Source organism: Phaseolus vulgaris, chromosome 9 (assembly GCF_051622355.1).
Source record: "Phaseolus vulgaris cultivar YP4 chromosome 9, ASM5162235v1, whole genome shotgun sequence".
In the NCBI taxonomy this organism is placed as follows: Eukaryota; Viridiplantae; Streptophyta; class Magnoliopsida; order Fabales; family Fabaceae; genus Phaseolus; species Phaseolus vulgaris.
Window position 1 is genome coordinate 4,493,925 of NC_143506.1, and position 26,621 is coordinate 4,520,545.

The 26,621-nt window shown below is 34.8% G+C and overlaps 1 protein-coding gene across 18 annotated transcripts; it reads left to right on the top strand.

The window, feature by feature from the left end:
• Positions 1–5,940: 5,940 nt before the first annotated feature.
• Positions 5,941–22,330, top strand: EMB2757 (Transducin/WD40 repeat-like superfamily protein). 18 transcript variants are annotated; one of them, XR_016515496.1, is made up of 17 exons: positions 5,941–6,059; positions 6,264–6,341; positions 7,344–7,409; positions 8,109–8,225; positions 8,295–8,427; positions 8,723–8,785; positions 8,884–8,955; positions 9,047–9,103; positions 9,243–9,445; positions 10,234–10,292; positions 10,398–10,485; positions 10,667–10,747; positions 12,081–12,163; positions 12,238–12,329; positions 20,258–20,364; positions 21,770–21,833; positions 21,922–22,330. XR_016515496.1 is itself a non-coding variant. In XM_090295136.1 (17 exons), exons 5-17 carry the CDS (start codon positions 8,324–8,326, stop codon positions 22,018–22,020), a joined length of 1,158 nt encoding a protein of 385 aa, XP_090151262.1. In that variant the 5' UTR covers positions 5,941–6,059; positions 6,264–6,341; positions 6,461–6,607; positions 7,344–7,409; positions 8,266–8,323; the 3' UTR covers positions 22,021–22,330. The 18 variants fall into 18 exon arrangements, 10 of the variants coding, with proteins under 10 accessions (XP_090151262.1, XP_068481193.1, XP_068481192.1 ...); XR_016515492.1 differs by lacking the exon at positions 8,109–8,225 and adding an exon at positions 21,257–21,343 and having other exon boundaries at positions 8,266–8,427; positions 10,681–10,747; positions 21,922–22,220; XM_090295136.1 differs by lacking the exon at positions 8,109–8,225 and adding an exon at positions 6,461–6,607 and having other exon boundaries at positions 8,266–8,427; positions 10,681–10,747.
• Positions 22,331–26,621: the final 4,291 nt, after the last annotated feature.

The following is a 26,621-nucleotide window of genomic DNA, read 5'->3' on the forward strand; positions in this document are numbered from 1 at the left end:
TTCCAACAATCCCCGAAGGATCATTCCTTGTTTACTCTCAATAATAATGACATACAGTTGGTTGTGTTAGTCTACGTTGATGATCTTGTGATTGCAGGGAATAATGGTACTGCCATCCAATGTTTTAAAGGCTACTTAAATCAATGCTTTCATATGAAAGATTTAGGCCGCCTCAAGTACTTCCTGGGGGTTGAAGTTGCTCGCTCCCCCAACGGAATCTTCCTTTGTCAGAGGAAATATGCCTTAGATATCATTACTGAAGTCGGATTGTTGGGTGCGAAACCCGCCACTACACCATGTGAAGAAAATCACAAATTGAGCTCCGCTACTGGTTCTTTTCTTTCTGACCCGGCTACTTATCGTAGACTTGTTGGGAGGTTAATTTATCTGTGTTTCACTCGACCTGACCTTGCCTACAGTGTCCAAGCTTTATCTCAATTTATGCAAAATCCACGCTCCGAGCATTGGCAAGCTGCTCTTCGTGTTGTTCGATATTTAAAGGGGCATCCTGGACAAGGAATACTCCTACTTCGAGAGAACAACTTACAACTCTTTGGGTGGTGTGATTCTGATTGGGCAAGTTGTCCACTGACACGGAAATCTCTCATCGGATGGTTTATTCAACTCGGCACTTCCCCAATCTCTTGGAAAACCCAGAAACAACAAACGGTTTCTGCCTCCTCTGCTGAGGCTGAATATCGATCAATGGCTAAGACCACCCGAGAATTAAAGTGGATTAAAGACATTCTCGCTTCTCTACATGTTCCTCATCCTGACCCAATTCGTCTTTATTGTGATAGTCAAGCAGCACTTCACATTGCTAAAAACCCGGTCTTCCACGAACGCACCAAACACATTGAAGTTGACTGCCACCTTGTTCGAGATGAAATCATTCACAAGCGCCTTCTTCCATCCTATGTGCCCGCCCACACATACACAACTAGCTGATCTTTTCACCAAAGCTCTCGGTGCTAAAAAGTTTGGAGCCATCTTGGTCAAGTTGCTCCAACTTGAGGGGAGGTATTACCGGACAAAATCATTATTAGACTTAATTAGACTTAATTACAGGAATATAATCACTATTAATGAGTCTATAATTAGACTTAATTATAGGAATATAATCACTATTAATGGGTCTATAATTAGTCTTAATTACAGATGTTATGTTAGAAAAAGAATCTGTACGGTTCTGTACGGTTCTAATGCTATGGTTATATATATGTATCATTGCTATAGATGAAAGACAAATTGAATAAAACATAAAATATTCTTTCAAAATCAAATCAATTTAATTTGTGAAAATAAATAGTCTTTAAATAAAAATTGTATACAACTTCATAATGTAATTATTAAAATGGTATGATTTTAAAAAATTAATAAAATAAAATCTAATTATAATAAAATTCACTAGCGATTTCTTGGTAATGAAGTCGACACAACTTATATAGATTTGGTTAATTTTTTAAAATTTTAATTAATTAATAAATGAAATTACTCCTTAATGTTAAAAGTTTCCTTTAAAGACAATTGCTTCCGTCATCCAATCAATTTTGACTTGCTTCCAACGAAAATTTTAAAATTTTATTATGCCATTTTCACACATTTGCTTACGGATGTCAATATCCAGAAGTGATTTTTATACATTCTGGATTTTGAAATCTGGAAGGTCATTTTCAACTTTCATTTAAGCTTTCGGATAGTCGTATCCAGATGTGAGTTATGAGTTATGAATTTTCATATCTAGAATGGTGTGCTATAAATGGTGTTGAGGATAAAGATTTGAAACTCATTTATGTTTGCTTACGGATCTTGAATCCGGAATATCATTTATGTTATCCAGATAAGCTTCCGAATGGTGAAATCCAGAAGTGACATATTAGTTCCAAATTTGTATATCCGAAACTTTGTAATTTGACTTACGGATATGAATATATGGAAGGAAATTTTTTTAAATCATTAAGGACAAAATGGACATTTTGCGTTAGTGAGTGTGTTGGGTGTAAATCTAAATTGATATGGTGCAGGGAGAATCAACCCCGGTGCAATAACAATAACCTTCTTCTTACTTCTCCTCCTTCTCCCCCTTTCAGCGTCTACTGCTGCAACCTACTTCTGCTAACCTCTGTTGTTGTAGCCTCTTCTCCATTTAGTCTCCGCTACAAAGACCCGTAAGAATTATTAAGGCAATTTCTCCCTCCACCATATCAATTTAATATGCACCCAATCAACTCTAGAAAATGACAAAAATACCCCTTTAAATGACGAAAATAACCTTACACAAAAATGGGAAAAATTAGTTTTGAAACTTTTATCTGAAATATTTTGGATTTCAATTTTTGGAACATATTTTTGAATTCTGAAATTTTTTATCCAGAATGTAAATTTAGTTTTGTGTTCAGAATTTTTTTTCCAGCATGTATTTTTTTATTTCTCAATTATAATTATTATTCTGGATTTTTTAATTTGAAATAAGGGTAGTTTTAGAAATTTAAAAAATTGATATGGTGGAGGTTAAAATTGATATGGTGCAGGAAGAATTTGCCATTATTAATTACGTGAAGGAATGTGTATTGTGACTGCTCCTAAATCAAATGGATCATGATATGTTGAGACCGTCCCTCAATCTGATGCTGCTTATTTTCATATGTAATTGTGAAAGTAAAGTTACTTTCTCTTTATTTTCTTGAGAAGTTGAATGATTGGCATGTCTCTTATAGGTAAAAGAAGAATGAAGGATTTATTGTTTCAAAAAGATAATTGTTTTTGTGCTGATTGTAATGTTTCAGATCCTACTTGGGCATAAGTGCATTCACCTATGCATTTTTTTTTCTTGTATTGGTTTATGGTCATAATCAGTGATTATAATACTCAAAATTGGATGAGTGTTGACCATTTTCGGGAAGCATTTATTAAGATCATTGTGATTAAGTTATAGGAAAACTAACTACATCATTTTTGCTACAACCGAAAAATGTAGTAGGCATATTACCTCCTAATTGTGAATCACTTTTTTCTAATTGCTTCTTCAGATCAACGAATATTGGAGTTTTTGTAAGCTTAAAATGTTGTGGTGTGCACCGAAGTCTTGGTTCTCATATATCAAAGGTAAATTGTTCCTAACCCACTTTACTTATGATAAAAAAAGAATAAACACACACTCTCAAATGTGTGTAATTACAAAGTATTTTGGTGAACTTTACTTTTGATGGAAGAGGCCCCAACACCAATCCTTTGAGAGGCCACTAAAATGCTATATTGAGGCAACCACCAGAGTCATGGTCAAAGAGGGGTCAAGAGGACACATTTTTACATGTCATAGACTCTAGTGTGTGATAGTTCTTCTTACTTTTCTAGTCAAAGTAGCATAGTTTAAGTCATTTTGTAAATGTGATGAAACATGCAAAGTGGTACTTAAAAGGCTAAACCTAAGTTTAATTAGAAATATCCATTTCTAAGTAAACTTAGGACCGACCCAATTAGCTAGACCTAATGGGCATAAATTCAAGACCAACCACACAAGGAAGGATTCTAGAACTTACCTCCATTTAGGTGCCACTTCTCACATGTGCCATCACTTTGCATTTTCCCTCCTTTTCTCTTAGCAAATCCGGCCATGTGAAGCCTAGGCACACCCATGTGCTAACGTTCCCATGTGCTCCCATGTGCTCACATGTGCATGTAATTTGGCTAGCATTTCCTTTTCATTTGCATTTACATTTCCGGTCCTCCAAATGCTATTTAAGGAGGAGCCTACCTCATGTTCTCACAAGATTATTTTGAGTATTGAAATGCTGCCAAATTTGTGCCATTCATACTCCCTTGCCTAAATCTCTATAGATTTAGGGCTTTAATCTTCAACCCTTTCACCAACCAAAGAGAGTTGGCCGAACCTCTCTCATTTCCCTACTCTTCATGCACCTCTAAGGCTACCACAACTCCTAGGAGAGCCTTGATCCACCTACAACCCATTAAAGCTTCCGCAAACCACCCAAAAACCGTAAAGAGAAGAGCTCAATGCCATCAATTTTGCTTGGGTGCATTTAATATTTACTGCCTTATGTTTTATTTACTGGTAGAGCAACCATATTCTTAAACAGCCATTTAATATTGGAGTGTATGCTTAAAATGATGTGGTGTGCAACGAAGTCTTGTTTCTCATATATCAAAAGTAATTGTTCTATGAAATTCTATTATAAATTTCTGTTAAATATCATATCTACCACCACAATAACTAGATGACGTTCCTGCAGTAGATCAACAAGCTGACATTCCTACAAAATCTCTTTCTACTTCTCATTTGATTAATCTATTTATAACCCAATCTGGATTTGAGGTGGTATTTGTATAAGTAATAAAAAACACTTTTGCTTCAATGTATATTTTTTTTTTATTAGGCTGTAGCTTTTATGTTCTCCCGGCAGTTATTGGGCGGTAGTTGTGTCTGACCCATCTCTCTCTTGTGCCCACTATAAACGACTCAGCTATCTAATGTAACTAACTTTTCATTCCTCAGTAATATTGTTACAATTTATTTTTCAGATCGCCAACACCGTCGTTCTCGACCTCGACGCCGTCAAGAACCTCCAGCACCTCACCGAGATCGTCGTTGCCGCGCTCGATGTGATGGCGCAACAGGAACAACTCTGGCGCTAACAGCAAGGATCGCGTGCGGTCGCAGTCATGGACGATGGCGCGGAACTGGTCGACGTCGAAACAGATTCACACAACTCTCAGAACGCTGTCGAAAAGGCCGGTGTAAGGCTCTTCGCTGCGAGGATCGAAGGCAAAACACTCCGATCCAACACCACCATCAATCGGAACAATCTTCCACGTCTTCTGAATATGGGTCATATATTACACCGGTTATATGGTTTAACCGATGTAATATGTGTTATTTTGAGTGAAAAAATATATTACATCGGTTGTTACTAAGAACCGATGTAATATAGCTCGCGCTGCTTATCTTCACACAATCTCACTCCGCTACATCATTGCCACGTTTGCAGCGTCAAATGTGTGTTATAAGAGGGTCTCAATATATCATAAATATGTTTTATTAACACCCTATGCCACTAACACAGACTTGACATTTGGTGAGGATGTGACACTGACTCTATATTATAATATATGACCCATAACACACGCAAAACTAGTTACTCGTGTGTCTGTAAGTGGTTACTTATGTGACGCATATAAAACTGGTTAGTAGTGTGTGTAAGTGATTACTTATGTGACGTTTATGACCACCCACTCTTCATGAAAAAAAAATCAATTTTTTTTAATAATAACCATATATTACATCGGTTAGATGACTTAACCGGTGTAATAACTCTACCAGAATTGGTTACCCAGCCACAGGTTCCTCCACATATACTGACACACGCAAAATTGGTTACCCGTGTGTCTGTAAGTGGTTACTTATGTGACGTTTATGGTCACCCACTCTTCATGAAAAAGAACCAATTTTTTTAATAAGAACCATATATTACATTGATTAGATGACTTAACCGGTGTAATAACCCTACTAGAACTGGTTACCCAGCCACACGCTCCTCCACATATACTGGCACACGCAAAACTGATTACTCGTGTGTCTGTAAGTAGTTACTTACGTGACGTTTATGACTCACCCATTCTTTATAAAAAAAAATAAATTTTTTTATGAGCTATATATTACACCGGTTAGATGACTTAACTAGTGTAATATGAGTCATTTTGAGTAAAAAAATAAACATTACACCGATTGCTACTAAAAATCGATATAATATATTTTTTTTTACCCTATTTTAAAGTCACTTTGTCACGTCATTGTTACTTCTACCACGTGTCTAATGTGTGTTAATGACAAATGTATTATGATGACCGTCTCTCAACCAACTCACATTTGACAAACTAAAACGTGGCAAGGCAGACTGACGTGACACAGGCAGATGACGTGGCAATTGGAGTAAAAAATCAAAATTTGAGGATAAATATTTCATTCACGCTCACCTGCGTTTTTAGTCTTTCTGTTGCCGTCGTGTTCCTCTTCTCGCTCACCTGCGTTTTCCCTCTTCCCGGTTGGTGTTGTGTTCCTCTTCTTCTCTTCTCTTCTCTTCTTTTTTTGTGTATTCTTGCTTCTGTTGCTATTCTCTTGATGTTCTTTGACGCCCGTGACTCTTCTCTTGATTTCGCATTCCCGTTCGTGTTGTTGCTTCTTCTCCTCCCCTATTCCATTCGACGGTGCTCTTGTGTTGGCGTTGGTTTCACCGTTCTTGCTCCAGTGGTTATCGTTTCCTCTGTCTTCATTATAGCTTCCCCTTCGCTGTCATCCCGTTTGAAATTTTTTGATCCTCTTCTTGGTAAGTTTTCTTTCTCTTTTGGCTAAACACTAGATTTATTGAACATTTGAAACGTGTATAGGAATTAGATTTCATTGGTTTTTTAAACAATTTTTTTGGCTTTTGCGGAGTGGCTGCAGTCTATAAAAATTAAGTTTCGTTTAAGATACGGGCTGTACCCGCGGACTTTTTGTATTCGGGTGCAAGCTTAAACGGAAGACGGACCAAGATTTTGTATTCAGTTTGCGAACTCTACCATCACCATTTTATTCGCTGTTATTGTTATGGTAAAAGTCCAAGTTCTCCGCTAAGTTTTTTCTTTTTTCGCTACTCTAATAGTCTTATTTAGGCTTTTTAGAGTCAACTCTGTTGCAGTAACTGTTATGGTTTTATTTTGTCCATCCTAATGCATTTTGATTGAAGGCACATGATTTTATTTTGATTATAAATAGTTGTAGTCGGGTAGACATGATCCCATTGATGGGAGTAGGCATTTGCATGTTTGGTGTTTTTTTTTTCAATTTGTTTTATTTACAAGTTAAAACAAGCTAAGAGTGAGACAGTTGCGGCTTATGGCAGTGATATGGGGTTATTTGAAGAAGTACATTATAACCCAAATCACATAGAGGTCCAAATAATGTTATCGTTTTTGCTTGTTGAAGTCTATAATTTGACTAGAGTCTGAGAATATAAAACCTTGACTGCATTTTATCAGTGAAGAACTTGCATATGTGGAAAACACTAAAATTGAGATTACTTGAGAACTTGAGCTTTTTCATTTGAGCAATTTAATAATTTATTGCTTTGAGTTTACATTAATTACAAATTTAATGGAAACACAAAGATGTACACATCTTTGTGTATATAGATGTTCCTCATCCTAACCTCACTCTTTTGCGTTATATACTCTACTTCTCTTCCCAAACTCCCCCTTTCACTTTTCGGAAGTTTCACAATCTCGACTGTGCAGGGGATTCTAATTTGAGAAACTTTCCCAACCCTTACAGTTGTCTTGTGTTGCAGATTCGAATTTTCTAGGCATCCCGGTTTTCTGGAAATTAGAGTTATATGTGGAGGAACCTTCAAGTGGTAACTTCGATCTTATATGTATTTTGTTGAGTATATTTTGTCCGGTTTAAAAAAATATATACGCTCCTTACTTGAAATGGTTTCCCGCTTACGATTGTCCTTGTCCTTGATGTTATTATTAGGTTAAATATTGGTTGGTAAATGTAATAGTTGCTTATTTTGTGTGATACTTCAATTGAAGTTATTTACAAATGCAAATTCACTTGTTGCAAACCTTTTTTTTTTTGCAATCTTGTGGGTTGGCATCGGGTGATAATTTCTGTTCTCTGTTTGTTATGGTTATTGAAGGATTAATATACAAAAAAAATGCTGTCATGATGATGCTTTATTATTCTTGTTCCAAGTTGTTTTGATGTCAATTTTTTTATTCATTTCAGCTCTAAGACTAGGAAAGATTAATTGATTTTAGAATTTAGAGTTATTAGATAATATGCTAATCGCCATCTTATTCTTGTCTTGTTTTGGTTTATGTTTGGTCAAAGAATTTCCCTGTGGTATGAAAAGCTCAAAGAGTTAAATGCAATCTTCTGCTTAAAAACCAACAGAAGCATAGAGAGTTGATAATGTGTATTTTTTCCTTGTGAATGTGTCGGCTACTTTTAACTTGTACATGAAAAATAGAACTTTGAAAGTGAAATCTTTTGAATTTATGTGAAAGTACCGAGTTTAAAACATTGGTTATGATTCAATGAGTTCTAGGAGAGAGATCTTCATGAGCTGCCACAATGAAAGAGCAAAGAATGAATGAAGAGGAGAGTATATGAATTCTATCAAGTCCGAATTTAGAACATTCTAAAACCAATAGTTTAGTGATAGGTAAGGAAATTCAAATTTTTTACTTGACAAGTCGATATAGGTGAGCTGGAAAGCTAACTGTCAGTTCAGTTCAAGTGGACCACAAAGAAGAACAAAGAATGAGTAGAAGACCACCTCCTGATCCCGTGGCAGTGCTACGAGGCCATCGAGCTTCGGTCACAGACATTTCTTTTCATCCCTTTAAGCCGATATTATTCTCCGGGTATTCATTGCAAATGTTTGTCGGTTTTTGTTTTATGGGCATTACTCTGGTACACATTTTTTCCCTGGGTATGGTAGATTGGTATCCAATATCCATCAAGCATTTGTTTGGCTGCTAGTTATTTTTATAGTAGTTTTTAACACTAACAGTAAAATCTGTGTTCAATAAATGTTTAGATGACTTACCTTGGATGCCATACCCATAAGTGTACCATAAAATCTCCCAGATTTAGTCGGTTGCATATACAATTAGTTTCACTTAATAATTAGTTGCATTATCATCTTCTTGCTTGCAGTTCTGCTGATGGTGAAGTGCGAATTTGGGATACCCTTCAGCATCGAACTGTGTCATCTGCATGGTGCTTAGTTCTATGATTTTTGTCCATTCATATTTGTAAAGAATATCATTGATTTTCAGAAATTATGACCCATGATACAAATTAATTTTATACTGCAGGTTACATAGTGTTGCACATGGTATTGTTGCTGTTGACTGTGGTTCTTCCCTAGGAACCAATAAATTTGCCAGGTGCATCCTTTCTACTTGATCTCCCCTCATTCTATTTTAGTATCTAAGTATATTTTGATTTATCAATATTGATTATTTTGTATACATGCAGCCAGGGTAGGGATGGAACTGTAAAAATTTGGGAATTTGATGATGCTGGTTTGTCAAGGTGTTGTACTTCTTCAACTTCTACGGATGTCTCATCCTTTTTTTAGTTTTGAAAGGATAGCTTGTGTTTTTGTGATACAAGCTACGGAAATGTTACTGTTATCATCTTACCTTCTGTTTTGCTGCACCTCCAAACTTAGGATCCCATCACTTACAATCAAGACAAACAGTTACCACTTTTGCAAATTTTCCATGTTGAAGAATGATCCTGTTTGGTCAACAGAAGGGAAAGAGCCAGAAGATTGCTACAGAACAGAGCCAGGAGGAATGTCTGATGGAGAAATTCTGGAGGCTAAACGAGACAAGGCTAACACCAATCAAAGTTGTTCTAAAAGCTCTGGAGGTTTGGAGGCTAACGTTTATGAAGTTTTGAAACTTCTGACAGCTTTTCCATTTTGAATTCAGAATTCCCTCTTTTTTTACAATATTAAAATAACAAGGCATCGATGAACTGTGGTGATTTCAATACTAACTTAAAAATAATGGAGTAGGCAATCTTGTGTTGGCATGATAGTTTTGGAATGATAGAATTTTGTACGGTTGTTTTTATCTTTTGCAATCCTTAGCATCAGCATGCATATCCTGGCTATTTCTGTAAAATTTATTGCGAATGACTTGTACATCTGCAAAATTGATGAAAAAACTGTATTTTTGCTCACAAGAAGCAATGTGAAGATATCTATTACTGCTGCTGTTATTTTTTTCTTACACGTCAAATAATATGGTTTGACATCATCCTAAAATTTTCAGACCTATACTGTGTTTGGTTAACTTATTTTTTCGAAATAGTTGCTTATTTTTTAGGCTTGAAGAAAACAATAATTTTTCCAAAGTAGTCTCGACCATGCACTTAGTACACTTTTGCTTGTGTGGATGATAGATATTTGAAATTTAATAATTCCACAGTCTAATTTCTTTTATAGGGTCTTCTTTGAGTCCTTTGACCTTATTTTTAGAGGCTGCAAATGCTATTGCACTTTTGGAGATGCTGCCGTGATGGACTGAATTCCTCATCTTACAGTTCTATATTGTTGTTTGCTTTTGTGTTTCTAAGATGCCTATACTCTATATTAATGAAAGATACTTTGATATTATACAAGTGAGATTGATGAAATCTCATTGTATTCACAGTAAATACAAATAATGAAGGGCTACAATATGTGGCTTTGTCAGGGGAGAACTCTTCAGAGGTAGGCAAACCTTTCTCATGTAAAACTTAATTTATTCCTTTTATATATATTATTTGTCAAATTATGAACGAACCCCTATGCTTGTCTATTTAATCATTTTTAAAGGTTGAAATTTGGGATCTCAAGTCAGCTCAAAAAATTGTACAACTCCCATCAAGCAATCCTAGTGACTCTTCAAGTGCTTGCAACAAAGGTAGAAATTTGGTTCGGGTCTATATTGAGATTCAACTACTACCATCAATTTTTTAAAATTCTCATTTCTCAGGATACATGGTGCTCTCATGATGCTTAACTTTTTTTTCCATACCTACACCCTTTTTTTTAACATTTTGTTGCTTATAATTTATAAAAATACCTTCATTGAATCTGTACAGCTGCTTCTTGTCAGGGATGTGCATGTCACTTCAATTGTTTTTATCATCCGAATCACAAGGACTTTTAAATGTCTTGGCTGGGTATAGTCTCAATCCTCTTTTCTCCCACCCTCCTTCTCTCAGACCTTTAAGTAGATTATGTTAAGCATATCAAGTGAAAGGGTGTCTCTTGACTGTTCATGTTTATTCAATGATCAAGTATGTATGGTATAGGGTTAGAACAAAATAGTCTGTGACTTTCCTTTTCAGTGGTCATGTTACCCAAGTTCTGATATTGGCCATCCTCCTGAGATTCAATGGTCAATATTTGTTCCTTTAAGAGATATATCAAGTGATCCTCCTTTTGATCTCTTAGAGGGTATATCAAGTGAGACTAGTTATTATGAAAAGCAAAATGAACCAATGTTGACCATTAAATATCATATGGATGACCAGTATTACAAGTTATTCAGGTGTCACATAATTACTATAAACTTAATGTTCTCTTGACTGTTCATGTTTATTCAATGATCAGGATTTTCTCCTCTAACTGTTAATTAAAAAATCCATAATCGGTGTAGTTCATATGTGTTTTTGAATATTAGAAATGTGTTTTCGATTATCCAATATTTCTTGATTTAAGTTATTAGTCGTATTGTTGCTGGACACTTCACCATGGTACAAGGTTGAGATTACCAAATCAATGTTGGAAGGGTTCTTTTTTTGTGGCTTGGTACTGGAAGCAAATGACACAAGAAATTAAATGTCAGATGCAAAGAGAAAGAATACTCAATCATAAACCCTCTAGAACTCAGTTAATACCCCAATCATTTGGCTCCACTTCCCAAGCTTATACCTGAAAGACTAGCGAAGAACCACACTACACTTCTGTCTCTCCCACCTGGCCAAAACTGCCTCTCTTGAGTGGATAACCCATTTAAGCATAACTAGCAAAATCACCAAGTTCTTCCACTCTCTTCCCAAGTTAAGAGAGCTTTTTTATATCTTCAGAGATAACCCTTTCACTTCCATTTTTTGCTTCTATTCTTTCTAGCTGTCTGGATTTTGTGTAGTTTCTAGTAAAGGTAGCTAAGTTCTGTACTGAATTGGCTTTGTGATTCGTACAAAATTGAAGGCTTGGTGATTCGGGAACATGCTAGTTGGCAAGTTCTTTGGCTAGTTGGGCTAGTGTCCTTTCTTTCTCTTGCATTGCGTGTTTTCTACTTCTAACAAAGCTTTAGCTTGAAGGAGTGTTATAGAATATTATCAATATCATATATAAGGATTGTTTTAGATTTTTTATTTTTAATTTATTTAACTTGTTAGTGGCCTTGACCTTGTACATGTAATAGGGGTACATAGCCCAATTAGTAATATAAATAAGAGTCTGGGGTTCTAAGGTATTGACTACATCATATCCTATACTCCAATGTAGATACGAGGATGGTTCCATGCTTTGGTGGGATATACGGAATCCTAGAGTTCCAGTAACTTCTGTAAAATTTCATTCTGAGCCAGGTACAGAAATTAGCTTCCTAAGATTTCATTTTATCTTTTCATACAACTTAGTTAATAACTGATTAATTTTTTAGTTCTGAGCATCTGTATTGACGGGTCTTGCAAAGGGGGTATCTCAGGAGCTGCTGATGACAAAATTGTAATGTACAGCTTGGATCATTCTTCGGTAACATCCTTTTACTTTTATTTTCTTCTACTGTAACTTCTTGCTCCAAAAAGTTGTTCGTTAATTGTTATCATTCCAATCTTCATGTTGATAAGAAGGAAAATCTTAAGAATGAATCTGTTATGTTGTAATTAATATAAGCTGTAGATACTGCTTAAGTTAGTGTTATGTTTCAATTATCAGTTTATTTTGTTTTTTTGATTTTCTGTCTCTCTGGCTTCCTTGTATCCATGGTAAAACAATACCAAAACAACTGTGTTTTCTTCTGTCTTTCCCTTGCACCATGGTAAAACAACACCATAACTGATTCATTCTTAAGACTACTGGCTTCAACTTGGATTTTAAAATTCATTTGTTAGAGGTTGTTTTCCACATTCAAATATGCTGTATTTGTATGCATAAGCAGGGAGTAAGATATATTCAGTAAGTAAACCACCTAGTTAGTATTAACACTTGTTCAATGATATATAAATATGGATTTACTGTTGCACTCGATTGGTATGACTAACAGAGTAGCTATAAAGCCGGGTGTGGGAATAAGAAATGACAGTTTGCTTAATTGTATTTTATGATTATTTTCTACCTTTTTTATGATGCCTTTTCTGTCTGCAACTTCTTTTTTTTCAGCAATGATCAAATAATATACATTTGGTACAAGGGATACCATCCCTTTTACAGAAACACAAATAACAAAGTTATATATACTATTACAGCAGACAAAAATGTTCCCTTACTCGATATCTGCCATATACCTTCCACAAAAATTCCTCTTCTGTTGAGTACAACCCTGTCCATGTTTTCACCCTTACGAATATTCTTCTGCAACAAAGAATATTGTAACATATAATACTGTCCACCACAGAAAATATTTTCTTTCCTACAAATACGTAATCTATACCAGGTCCCCCTCCCACTCTGCATATTTCTTATGCACATAACAACATCATCACAATAGATCCTCAATCCCTTGCCAATACTTCTAGTTCCGTGACAGGTTTCACACCCAACCCAATACCTCTTTTGCTTTTCCTTTGATCACCTTATCCGCTAATCATTCCTCTCACGTCTCCTTTGTATTTCAGCATGTTTAGTTTCTTATGCACACTCCAGGGCTGGCAGACCACTGTATGAGTAAAGGACATTTATCTTTATCTACCATCTTATACCACTCCCATGAATACTTATGTGCTGAATCACTTCCTGACCTCAAAACACTTTTCCCTCCAATGCGCACCTATTCATCTCTTTCTGTATACGCCAAGTAATTGCCCAAACCACAGTAAACCCATATCTCTTTATTAAACAAACTTTCCCCTTGTTTATGCTGCCAAAGTGTGCTTCCAGTGACTCTGAAAAGATAGTGCTTACCTCCACCCAGCCATAACTAGTTTTCCAAACCCAATCAGCATGTGATCAAACCGTGTACTAATGATTCTGGTTTAGACTAACACATTGGACAGTTCCGGTCAGAATCCTCGTGAAGAATATTTCTCCTAAACAACTTATTCTTAGTTGGTAACTTGTTTATGATCATCCTCCATAAATCAGGAGAATTATGTTATAATTAAGTGCATATTCCATTTTATATTTATTAGGACAGATTTGTTAGTGATTTGATTTGTACAGCTTTAAACACCCATTATTTCTTGCTTTCATTACCTATTATTTCTTTCCTTAATTAGGTTGTAAAACAGTCTATAAATAGAGACTGTAATCACATTTGTAAGAGATCTCAGAAATATATTTCATCTATTTCTTTCCACTTGGTATCAGAGCTCCTGATCTAGGAGACTCTACTTCCGCAATTTTTTTTTAGCCTTCATTGCTGTAATCATTTTCCTTGGCAGCCTTCATTGCTGCAATTTTTTTTTTTTTTGACAGCCTTCATTGCTGCAACTTTCTATTTTCCTTATCCTTTCTCCATTGACCACCGCCACCACCTTGCACCATTGACCGTTACTGCCACCGCCATTGACCACCGCCGACCACCACCGCCGTCTCTCGCCGGAACTGCCACTGCTTGCCGGAAACCGCCGCCGGAAAATTTTTCCGGCGGATTTTTTTTTGTGTGAACAGGATCAAATTTTGCCAATCTGAAAAACTCAGTTGGTTTTGAACTCTCAAGGACTCCCTTAGTAAGCCATCTAGCTATTGTTCCTTTACTATGAGTGGTAAGAGTTCTAGTTTTTTATCCTTTAATGCTTCTAGTACTGAAAATATCTGGATTATAGACTCTGGTGCTACTGATCATATGACACCTCATTTCTCTTCTTTTTCATCCTACACTACTTTATTCGGTAAGCCATATATTACTGTTGCTAATGGTTCCACTACCCCCATTAATGGTCGTGGTAACATTCACCTTCAACCTTCATTTCCTTTAAAAAATGTGCTTCATGTTCCCAAACTATCCAATAACCTCTTGTCTATTCAAAAGATTACCCAAGATTTAAATTGTGCAGTGGTATTTTTCCCTTCCCATTGTGTTTTTCAGGATCTTGCCACTGGGAAGACTATTGGAATTGCTAAAGAGCAGGGCGGGTTATATTATTTACAGCATGAAGAAAGTAAAAAGTGTGCTAGACTACTGGCACACACTTCTAATCTTCAGCAAGGTCGTGAATCTTGGTCATCCTCTCAGATATGGCTTCAACACAGACGTCTTGGTCATCCTCCATTTAGTACCCTAAAGTCCTTATTTCCTGTTTTATTTACAAAAGTGTCTGCTGAGTCATTTCATTGTGATGTTTGTCAGTTTGCTAAACACCATCGGACAACTTTTTCTCCCAATGGTAATAAAAGTTCTAAACCTTTTGATCTTATTCATTCAGATGTATGGGGACCTTCACCTATTCCTAATATCTCGGGTGCAAAATGGTTTGTTTCATTTATTGATGATTGTACTCGGGTTACTTGGATATTCCTCATGAAAGATAAGTCTGAAGTTTTTCACTTGTTTGTAAAGTTTTACAGAATGATTCAAACACAATTTGAAAGTCCAATTAAGAGATTGCGTTCTGATAATGGAAGAGAATATGTGAACCAAAACCTTTCCAAGTTCCTTGAGGAAAATGGAGTTGTTCATGAATTAACCTGTGTGGACACTCCTCAACAAAATGGGGTTGCTGAAAGGAAAAATCGTCATCTCCTTGAGGTTACTCGAGCTTTACTTTTCCAAACATCTGTTCCTAGATCTTACTGGGGGGAAGCAGTCCTGACTGCCACTTATCTCGGATTCTAGAGGGTGTTACTCCTATTCAGGTTATGACCACATTCTATCCTTCTATTCCCATGTTGAATAGTCTTCAGAATCGTGTCTTTGGTTGTCCTGCTTTTGTCCATGTTCATAGTCCTTATCGAGGTAAGTTAGATCCTCGCGCCATCAAATGTGTCTTCATCGGTTATGCCCCCAACAAAAAGGGGTACAAATGTTATCATCCTCAAAGTCGTAAAGTTTATATTTCCAAAGATGTCACCTTCCATGAAACAGAGTCTTTCTTTCCTAGTTCTCAGCTTCAGGGGGAGAGTATTCAAGAAGCTGAGGACCTTGAGTTGCCACCTTTTCCTTTGTTGCAGGATTTCATTCTTAGGGAGGATGACAAAGACCCTGCACCAACATCATTACCAGAGAAGAATAATGAAGAAAAATATTTTGGAAAACAATATCAGCGAAGGCAACAAGAACTCGTCCTGGTCGAACAACAACTTCAATTGTCTGAACCGGAGGTAAGAACTCATACCAGTGAGACTCTAGGACACCTTAAATACTGCTTTTGAACCTAACCTAAATGATTTACCTATTGCCTTGAGAAAAGAAAAAAGATCTTGTGCCAAATATCCTATATCCCAATTTGTGTCTACAGAAAAACTTTCTATGCAGCACCAGAGTTTTCTTTCAACTATTGATTCTATCAAAATCCCTACATCGGTACAAGAAGCCTTAAAAGATGAGAACTATATTCGAACCATGAATGAAGAAATGAGCGCGTTAGAAAGGAATGAGACTTGGGAGATTGTAGAGAAACCAAAAGATAAGAAAGCAGTGGGTTGTAGGTGGATATACACAGTTAAGTATAAGTCTGATGGCACACTGGATCGGTATAAAGCAAGGTTGGTTGCAAAAGGGTACACTCAAACCTATGGGATCGATTATGAGGAGACTTTTGCTCCAGTGGCAAAAATGAATACCGTCAGGATTATTCTCTCCCTGGCAGCACACTTTGGTTGGACAATGCATCAATTTGATGTTAAAAATGCCTTCTTGCATGGAAGCTTGGAGGAAGAAGTATACATGGAGATTCCACCTAGTTATGGTATTGTTAATGAAGGGAATAAGGCGTGCAGACTTAAGAAGGCCCTATATGGTCTTAAACAATCACCTAGTGCTTGGTTTGGAAGGTTTACTCAAGCTATGGTATCTTTGGGGTACCGACAAAGCCAAGGTGACCATACTCTGTTTATAAAACATTCTCAGAATGGTAAACTCACTCCACTTTTGGTCTATGTAGATGATATGATTATTACAGGTGATGATGAGATTGAAAAACAAAATTTGAGGGAGAGACTAGCTCCTCAATTTGAAATGAAGGATCTTGGGAAGCTGAAGTACTTCCTTGGGATAGAGGTTGCTTACTCGAGACAGGGCATCTTTATTTCTCAAAGGAAATACATCCTTGATCTTCTCAAAGAGATTGGTAAGTTGGGTTGTAAGCCCACTGGAGTGCCAATAGAGCAAAATCATAGGATTGGGAATGATGAGGAAAACCCAAAAGTGGAGAAGACACAATATCAAAGACTTGTGGGAAAACTCATTTATCTTTCACACACTAGGCCAGATATAGCCTATGCAGTTAGTGTGGTTAGTCAATTTATGCATGATCCAAGAGAAAGACACTTGCAGGCAGTAGATAAAATTATTCAGTACTTAAAAGCCTCTCCAGGAAAAGGATTGCTATTCAAAAAGGGGGAAAACTTATCCATGAAAGTATATACTGATGCTGACTATGCAAAATCGATTGTTGATAGGAGATCCACCACAGGCTACTGCATGTTCTTGGGTGGAAATCTGGTGACATGGAGAAGCAAGAAGCAAAATGTAGTTGCAAGATCAAGTGCAGAGGCAGAATTTAGAGCCATGGCTCAAGGGGTGTGTGAACTCTTATGGATGAAGATCATACTTGATGACCTAAAAATAAAATATGAAGCTCTTATGAGTTTGGCGTGTGATAATAAGTCCGCTATTAGTATTGCACACAATCCGGTTCAACATGATCGAACAAAGCACGTAGAGATAGACCGACACTTTATTAAAGAGAAATTGGATGATGGTCTTATAGTCACTGAGTACATCCCTTCAAGACTCCAATTGGCAGATATGTTTACTAAGGGACTTCCCACAAAACAATTCGAAGATCTTACTTGCAAGTTGGGAATGATAGATATACATTCACCAACTTGAGGGGGAGTGTTGCATAATCAGGAGAATTATGTTATAATTAAGTGCATATTCCATTTTATATTTATTAGGACAGATTTGTTAGTGATTTGATTTGTACAGCTTTAAACTACCCTTTATTTCTTGCTTTCATTACCTATTATTTCTTTCCTTAATTAGGTTGTAAAACAGTCTATAAATAGAGACTGTAATCACATTTGTAAGAGATCTCAGAAATATATTTCATCTATTTCTTTCCACTCTTACTTTTGGTGGTATCTTAGCCTCCCATAGTTCTTTGTAAACTATGTCTTATTGAGTTATTACTTGTTGCCCTTGTAGAACTAAGTAAGCAGATTTCACGTATACTCCCCACTCATGTTAGCCTTCCACTTCCGCTCGTCTTGAACTTTTGTTTTAATTTCCACCCTAGTGATGGGAAAAACGCACGCGAAAGCAATACACACAATCGTGAATCAACTGCAGAAAAATAAACGATACAAGATTTAACGTGGTTCAGTCGCCAACTGCATCCTACATCCACATGGACGACTATTAAGTTTTCATTTTGTCCTGTTGCACACCAATTACAAGTACAATGATCTCTTTAAATATAAATTATAAAGGATACACAATGATTAAGCTCACTCACTAAACATGGTGTCAGTCAGCCCAACCCAATTGATCCTGACTTCATACCCAACAATCTCCCACCTGAAATGCACGGAACAATGTTCACCTGCGTTTCAACTGTGTACATGTACTTCTAGAATCTGTTGACGAAACTCACTGTTCCACCTCTAGTTGCCACCAGTCTTCTTAATCATCTTGAAGACTTCTATGAAACTCCCCTGAGTTTCAACACGTCAGTCACTGACCCGTTCTCTGTTCCTACCGGCTCCCACTTATCGGAACTGTCGGATTTGGAATAGCCTGAGAACAAACATACTCCATACTCAACAAGAAATTTTCTAGAGATTTTTACCAGCTGGAATACTGGTTCTCCTAACCCACTGTCATCTAGGAACCTCTCTTTCTTCTGCGGGCCATGACAAGATTTCCCTTTCTTTGAAAGACTCCTTCTGATCTTGCTCCCATTACCTTTGATATTTCTTATCTCTGATGACATTTAGCGATTCACTAGATAATTCTCTATAACTCCTTCTTCGGACATCCTCGCCAAGAATGTGATCATGAATTTTCTCAAAAGTGAATCTATCGGATCCCGCTGAACTGGTAACTGCTGTAACCGTTCTGGACCAACAGTCAGGCATTGACAATAGCAATAGTAAAACTTGAACTTCATTATCGAACTTAATGCCGACTGACGTAAGTCTGGCTAAGATCAAATATTGATGTGCTCAGTAACTGAACTATCATAACTTCGTGCCGCAGCGAAAAACAGCCACACCCCGCGCCTAGCACCACACCATCACTACTGCACCAGCGGAAAAATGCACGCGCCACCCTGCATCTTCCGTCGCACTGTACCTCCGTGCCGTCTCGCTCACCGCAAGCACCTGCACATGTTTGTTGCAAAACGCGATCCGCCGCCGCACTGGCGCACTCCGCCGCACTGCCTGGACACGATCCTACTACGAGCAAGCCACCTACACAACGTTGCGAGCCGCCACCACTCCTGTTGCGGCACACACCACTGCACGTCGCATCGCCTACTGCTTCGCAGGTCTGGGTTGTGCAAATCCTGGACCATCATGAAACCCTAACTTTGGGACGTTGCTGCAGCCCTTGCGAAACCCTAACTTTGGGATGCTGTTGCCTCCTCTGCGAAACTCTAGCTTTGGGATGCTATTGCAACCCCTGCGAAACCCTAGCTTTGGGACATTGTTGCCGCCTCTGCGAAACCCTAGCTTTAGGATCCTACTGCAACCATTGCTAAACCCTAGCTTTGGGATGCTACTGCCGCCCCTGCGAAATCCTAGTTTTGGGATGCCGCTGCAGCCACAATTTTCACATCTCGAGTCGATTAATTTCTACTGATCGAATCTTTAGTGTGTAAACGAAACAAGCTCTGATACCACTTGATGGGAAAACGCACGCGGAAGCAATACACACAATCACGAATCAACTGCAGAAAAATAAACGACACAAGATTTAACGTGTTCGGTTGTCAACTGCAACCTACATCCACATGGGCAACTATTAGGTTTTCATTATGTCCTTACAAGTACAATGATCTCTTTAAATAAAATTTATAAAGGGTACACAATGATTAAACCCACTCACTAAACACAGTGTCTAGTCAGCCCAACCCAATTGATCTGACTTCATACCCAACACCTAAACAATCCTTCTCCCACTCAAATAGCTCTTTTCTCCATTTGAACTTCCAACTCCAGGTTCCTTCTTTCCAGGTCCCCATGTCGTTAACAGTATCCAATTTTTGTTTTGACAGAATAAATAACCCCATGTCCTATTACGCCCATTTTCAGCTTCTTTGTATTTTGTCTTATATATATCATTTTGACTGTAGGGTACATGTATAGTGAAGAAAGAAATCAGTTTGGAGCGACCAGGCATATCAGGCATCTCTATTCGACCTGATGGAAAAATTGCTGCAACTGCTGGCTGGGATCACAGGTTTTTAAATGCATCAATCCCAACCCCCCACTCCAAACATGCATATTACTGTTTTCTTGATTTTTAGTAACTCACTGCTCATAATTCATGACAAAGAAGTTATTCATATTCTAGGGTATTATCCTATCTAAATGAGTTAGGATCCGTGTGCACGAGGTGTAATACTTAGTTAAATAACACTTGCAATAACTTTTTATGGAATGCAAATTTATTGTATTCAACCGTTAAATTCCATACTTTTATTAATTAGATATGTACTCAAAAAAGTTGTAAACAATTTAAAATTATTTAAAAGCTCATCACATCTTTTAATTTTAATGAATAATATGATATTTAAAAAATATGTAAATTTTCATTATTAGAACATATCTATAAAAAATTCAATTAAGTGAAATTTGAAAGACATACATCTTTAAAATAATATAACAAATTTCAACTATTAGATTGATTGAATTTGCATTCTATTCTATAAAATTTTATCTAAGTTGCAATTTGACTATGTTGTACACGTAGTATAAATGGCTCCTAACAAAATTAATAAAGACAAATTCCAGTTCATGTACACATATTTTTTTAAAATTACTCTTAAGATATAACTACTTTCTTCTTTTCATATGAAGGCTTCACTACCTACAAATTTTTCTCCAATCAAATTTTATTTCTTAACCTTTCTTGACCCACACAACTGTCTCTGTTAAACTTTTAGTTAAAAGCAAAAATTCAATATTTCAAGAGCTAACCATAAAGAAATCACTCTCCCACTTGTTGTGTATGTCTATTCATTTCAATGGCTACACAAACAAATCAATCATCTGTGCATGTCTATTAATAATATAAATTAAATTAATATAAACCCTTAATTTTTATTTTATATAACATGATCAAAATGCAGATACACAGATGCAGTAGTGGTGCTGTATTTTCATCGGTGTTAATGCAGAAATTAATATTACACTTTTGAAATTGAAGAGAATATCATGTAAGTTATGTTAATCAACTCGTGTAGTCTGTATTTTCTAATTCAATATAGTGTGTAAAAATGTAAAATTTAAATTAGGATTCAATTTATTTTTAGAAGAAATGTAAAGAACATAATGTAAGACGTTTCACAAAGAAGTCTTCTAACACATCAAGAGAGTAAATTACGTGGGTAACTCTCAACAGCGAAGATTCAGATTTAATATATATATATATATATATATATATATATATATATATATAGATTGATTATGATTTTAGGGTAGCGCATTTCTTTTGCTCTGCACCACTGGTATATTTCCTGGAAAGTAATCGTTTTAGAACCAGTCTATATACACCAAGTTTGATCATGAGAACGTGTTCAAATGCAACTCTTCATTGATGGTGCAAGTGCTGCTGTTTGATATCTCTGTTATCTTTATGGCAGGGTGAGGATTTATAATTACCGCAAGGGAAATGCTTTAGCTATTTTGAAGTATCACCACGGCACAGTAAGTCACTGTTTACTATATCTGGGGCAGACATGAAAAACGACATTTTCATAATTTCATTGACTTTTTTTTTTGCCTGACATGGCAGTGCAACGCTGTAACTTATTCCTCTGATTGTAAACTTATGGCCTCTGCATCGGAAGACACAACAGTGGGGGTATGGGAATTGTATCCTCCTCGAATATGATAGTGAATTTACTCAATATAGGAAATAGTAATTTTGTACTAGAAACATTTCCTTCTAGGTTGCACTTGGTAACCCTTAAAATAGAAGTGTGTTTTTTTTTCTGAAGAAGAATTATCCAGAATTAAAGTTTTCTTGTTTTGGTATGTATATTTTCTGTGTATTTTGTACAAATATTGGTAGAGAATTTTATCATTTTTTCATTTCTCCTCAATCGGGGAGCCTTCTACTTTACAGGTGTCTTATGAATTAGTTTTATTGTAGAAACATGCCTTATGATATATCTTTTAATGAAATTACATATTGTGGATCACTATTTTTTATTTTTTTATTCGATAAAATTTGTTATTACTAGATTGAAAAATTGTATTAGTTTTATTTTTTTTTCTAAATTTTATCATGTTCTTTCTTTCGGCTCTTGTAACTTTGAGTGTTTATTAGAAATTTCGGATGCTTTCAAATCTTATAAGTATAGTATTTTTAAATCTGATATATTTTTAAGATACAATTCCATTAAAATTTAAGTTACAAGTTATTATAAAAGTTTTTTAAGAAAAATCTTATAACTCAATATCTGAAACCTTTCAAAATATTCGTGACTTTGAAATCAAAACAGTTTTAATTCACCGTTTTAAATTACCAAACCACAATTCAAAAATAAACTCACGTTTCAAAATATCAATTACTTAACTTCTATTTGGGAGACTCATTTTGCTGTTTTTTTTATCATTTTACTTGTCCTTGTGGTAACAAATCCAAGTTTTTTTCTTTGGTGTGAGAAATGTCTGACATATTTTGCATGTTGGTTCCCAAGCATTAATCACAAATAAATAAATTCAGTAAAAAATAATATACACTCATGAAATAGAAATCAATTTTAGAGAAAAAAAAAATTAGTTGATATAATGACTAAATTAGAAATTAAATTAGTTTTTATTGTTAAATGGTTTCTAAATTTGTATCTAATTAGCAACTAAGGTTTTTGCTACCAAATTTAGAATTTAAATAATTGGTAGTTAAAATCTTAGTAACACTTTGATCTTTAAAAATTGGTTTCTATTTGATGATTTTATCATACTGATCACTCTTCTCAAACTCAAAAAAAAAAGCTATGTTTTTACATTTGACAATTTGAGATGCAATTGGCATGTAACAAATTCATACGTTAATCCAATTATCCTCGTTGGATGAATTCCATTTGATCTCGACTTGAAATTAAAATGCGACTCATCCAATCTTTATCTAACAGTTCTGGAATTATTAATTACGTGAAGGAGTGTGTATTGTGACTGCACCTAAATCAAATCCCAATATTTGACACCAGGGAATAAAACTCCTCATTGTTGGTATCATCCACATTTAACCAAGCAAAAAGAACGTAACAAATACTTTAGTTTCTAAAGTCAAAAAATGTTTTAGAGAATCAACTGGGTCACTCAATTTTATCAAGATTAAGTGGTAAAGGATATACTTTATGAGGAACTAATAATATGTTAAAAATAGAGAAAAATAATTGGACAATTATCATGTTTTTAATTTTGACAAATGAAAATTATTATTATCATGCTCACATTTAAATATACAACTTTAAAGTGTTTTTAAGAATTTGCTTTTTTCTAATTCGTAACACGTTATTATAATATTATTTTAAAATGGTAATTTTTATATATTTGTAGCAAAGTGGAGTCTAGAAGGATTTTACATTGAAGGAAAAGGTTTAAAAAATTAGAGGCCGTAATTGCAGTCACCACATTAATTATTCTGAGATTTAGTTGAAACTGTTCCTGCAGCATTTCACCTGAAATAGGTAAACATGCTAGTGGAATCAGCTGGGTAGAACCAAATAATCTAAGGACAATGATATATATGGACAACTTTAAATTTGTATACAATTACATTACAATTCACAATATTATTATTTTAATACTTTTTTATATTATTTAATTACAAATTTATCCTTTATTATATAAACTTATTTCTAAATCTATCACATCAAGATTGTATACAACTACAAGAGTTATCAACCTATATTTTTCATAATCTAAAAAGGATATGAAAATTGCCTAAATGCCATTTTTTTGCATTGACGTGACAGATTAGGTGTTAAACATGTATAACACATGTTAAAATGGAAACTATATTGACTTCAAGAAATAAGCTTTCTGTTTTTTTTTTTCACTCTGTAAGTCAACATTCTGTAGATCCCTACACACCTTCAAATTGGCCAATGAATTTGGGTGCAATAGGTAACACTATAATTAAACCATCATTGATTTTGTTACCCACAATGTTGTCTGTTCTCAAAGAGAGTGCATATTTAATTTTATGTTCAAACTCGTTTTACAGAAATTAATGTCACCAAATCAATTATGTGTTTTGTGCTAGTTAGTAGAACTAAGTTATTGATTAGTTAAGAATTTATAAACTAACGTAAAAGTATAAGTATAATTCTTTAACTTTTTTGATAAAAGAGAATTTTAAATAAATTAGTGAGAATAAACACATACAAAAATAGACACTCATAAGTTAATCTATTTTCACAAGTTAATTGAAATAATTTATAAAAAAAAATTATGTATTATCTTGCTTAATTAAATTAGCTTATAAGTTGTGAGGTCATGAGTTGAGTCCGATTATATGATGAAATTGTCTTTATGCTGATTTCTGGAGTTAATGGAAAGGATCTCATTTATTTCTCATAAACCGGGGATGACGTTAATTATAAATATTAACGATATATGGAAGATTGTAATTAATTTAAAAATATAGTTCAAAACAAGACCAAATACAAAGAGAATGAGGGAGAGCGCATAGAATACTTTCAACCTATATTTTACACTATACTAATTAACTAAATGAGTGGGACAGATTCCATAAACATGTGGAAGAAAGTTGTAAAGAAAGGAATGCTCCAGCAACTACTTACTTTGTTGAGTTAAGAGAGACATTTGTGAGGTCAGTGTTTTCACATAAATTCCAAAACTGAGATGCCTTCACCAAATGGGGAAGAAAGTTGTGGGAACTGTCACTCTTTACAGTATGATTTTTGTGGCTAAGGCACCCAAGGATTAAGGATTGAGACTTTTATCACTCAAATCATTAAGATTAAGAGTAAGACTGCACACCAATTGCTTGATCCCACATTTTATCGTCTTCTAATTTATGTGCTCAAGTCTTTTCTATCTTTTCTGTTTATGTGCACGCCCAAATTTCAAACTCAGATCTTCCTATTGTTTTTTTTATGAAGCTTAGAAACTTCTCTTAAATGGTGTATCGGTGTCGGATACTTGTATCGAACATCAACACTCGCATGACACTTGTAGGACACGTATTTCCAATTCAAAAAGTAATTGTTGGATTTCTGAAAATTCTAGTACGGTTCTAACATAATTTTAAAAAAGAAAAATAAATTAATTTTTTAAAAACTCAAATTTATTCTATAAATTTTTATTATGATTATAAAAATAAGAAATAAATTCTTTTGAACCAGTCATGAAAAATATTTTTCTACTCCAAAAAATAACCTGGAACATAGTTGTGCACATAAATATTTATTGTCAATTTATATAATTCATAATTATATAATATATATAAATCTGTGTTCCTATGTCCTATATTTTAAAGATTATACGTATCTTCGTTTCTGTATTGTAACATAGGTTTTTTTTCTTTTCTGTGCTTATAATGCCCAACTAATTTTACACTATTTTATTCTTCAAAATGTTTGAGGAAAAGATGAATCATATGAATAAAAATAAATACTTTTTCTTTAAATAAAATTAAAATTAAAGATTCCAAGATTATAAAATGTGATATCCTTCCAGAGTAACTTACGAAGCATAAAAGAATATTTTGCCATCTTATTATGGATTTATAAAGTACTTTTACATCTTTCGTTTTTTTTTTTCTTTTTTATATTACTCCACATTTGCGATATAAGTTATCTCCTGAACAATCAAAGCATAAAAATTCGAAGCACAGATACATGCTTTTTCCTTTCAAAAATTAGGGAAATTTTGTACTTTGGTTATGATAAAAGGAACCCTACATCTTTAATTTATTTTAAATCATTCATTTTTCTAATATTTATTAATTAATCATTGATGGTTGGTTTAAAAAAAAACTTAGAGATAATATACAAATAAATATTCTTTGTTCTAAGTTTAACTACAAAAGGAGAGAATTTACAAATGAATTGAAGTTTTGATTCTCTTTCGTACAACATTTACGTTAAAGTGTCAACATCTCTCTTCGTACATCTATTAGTGAAAAACTTCCTTTCATAAACATCATAAATTGCATCATTATAATTTTTATGTTTTAGTTTTTTTTTTTATGTTAGCGTCTTTTTATAATATATATGATTTTAATATTATTATACACTTCTGTGATGTGATTTAAAAAAAAAACACATTAAAAAATGTGCTAAAAAATATTTAAAATATGACATTTAATTGTACGTTTCTTAAATTATATTTAATTAAAGTTATTTTTAATATAGACTATTTTAATCTACATTCTTAAAATTGTAACATTTTTTTTTATCTTAGACAACATCAAACATCTCAATAGGTACGTAAGTGTGACATATACACCCACCACCA

Coding starts and splice junctions, on each gene's coding strand:
- EMB2757 (XM_090295136.1), top strand. CDS start 8,324: ATGAGTAGAAGACCACCTCCTGATCCCGTGGCAGTGCTACGAGGCCAT. Junction 9,104..9,242: donor GATGATGCTGGTTTGTCAAG/GTGTTGTACTTC, acceptor CTCCAAACTTAG/GATCCCATCACTTACAATCA. Junction 10,293..10,397: donor CAGGGGAGAACTCTTCAGAG/GTAGGCAAACCT, acceptor TCATTTTTAAAG/GTTGAAATTTGGGATCTCAA.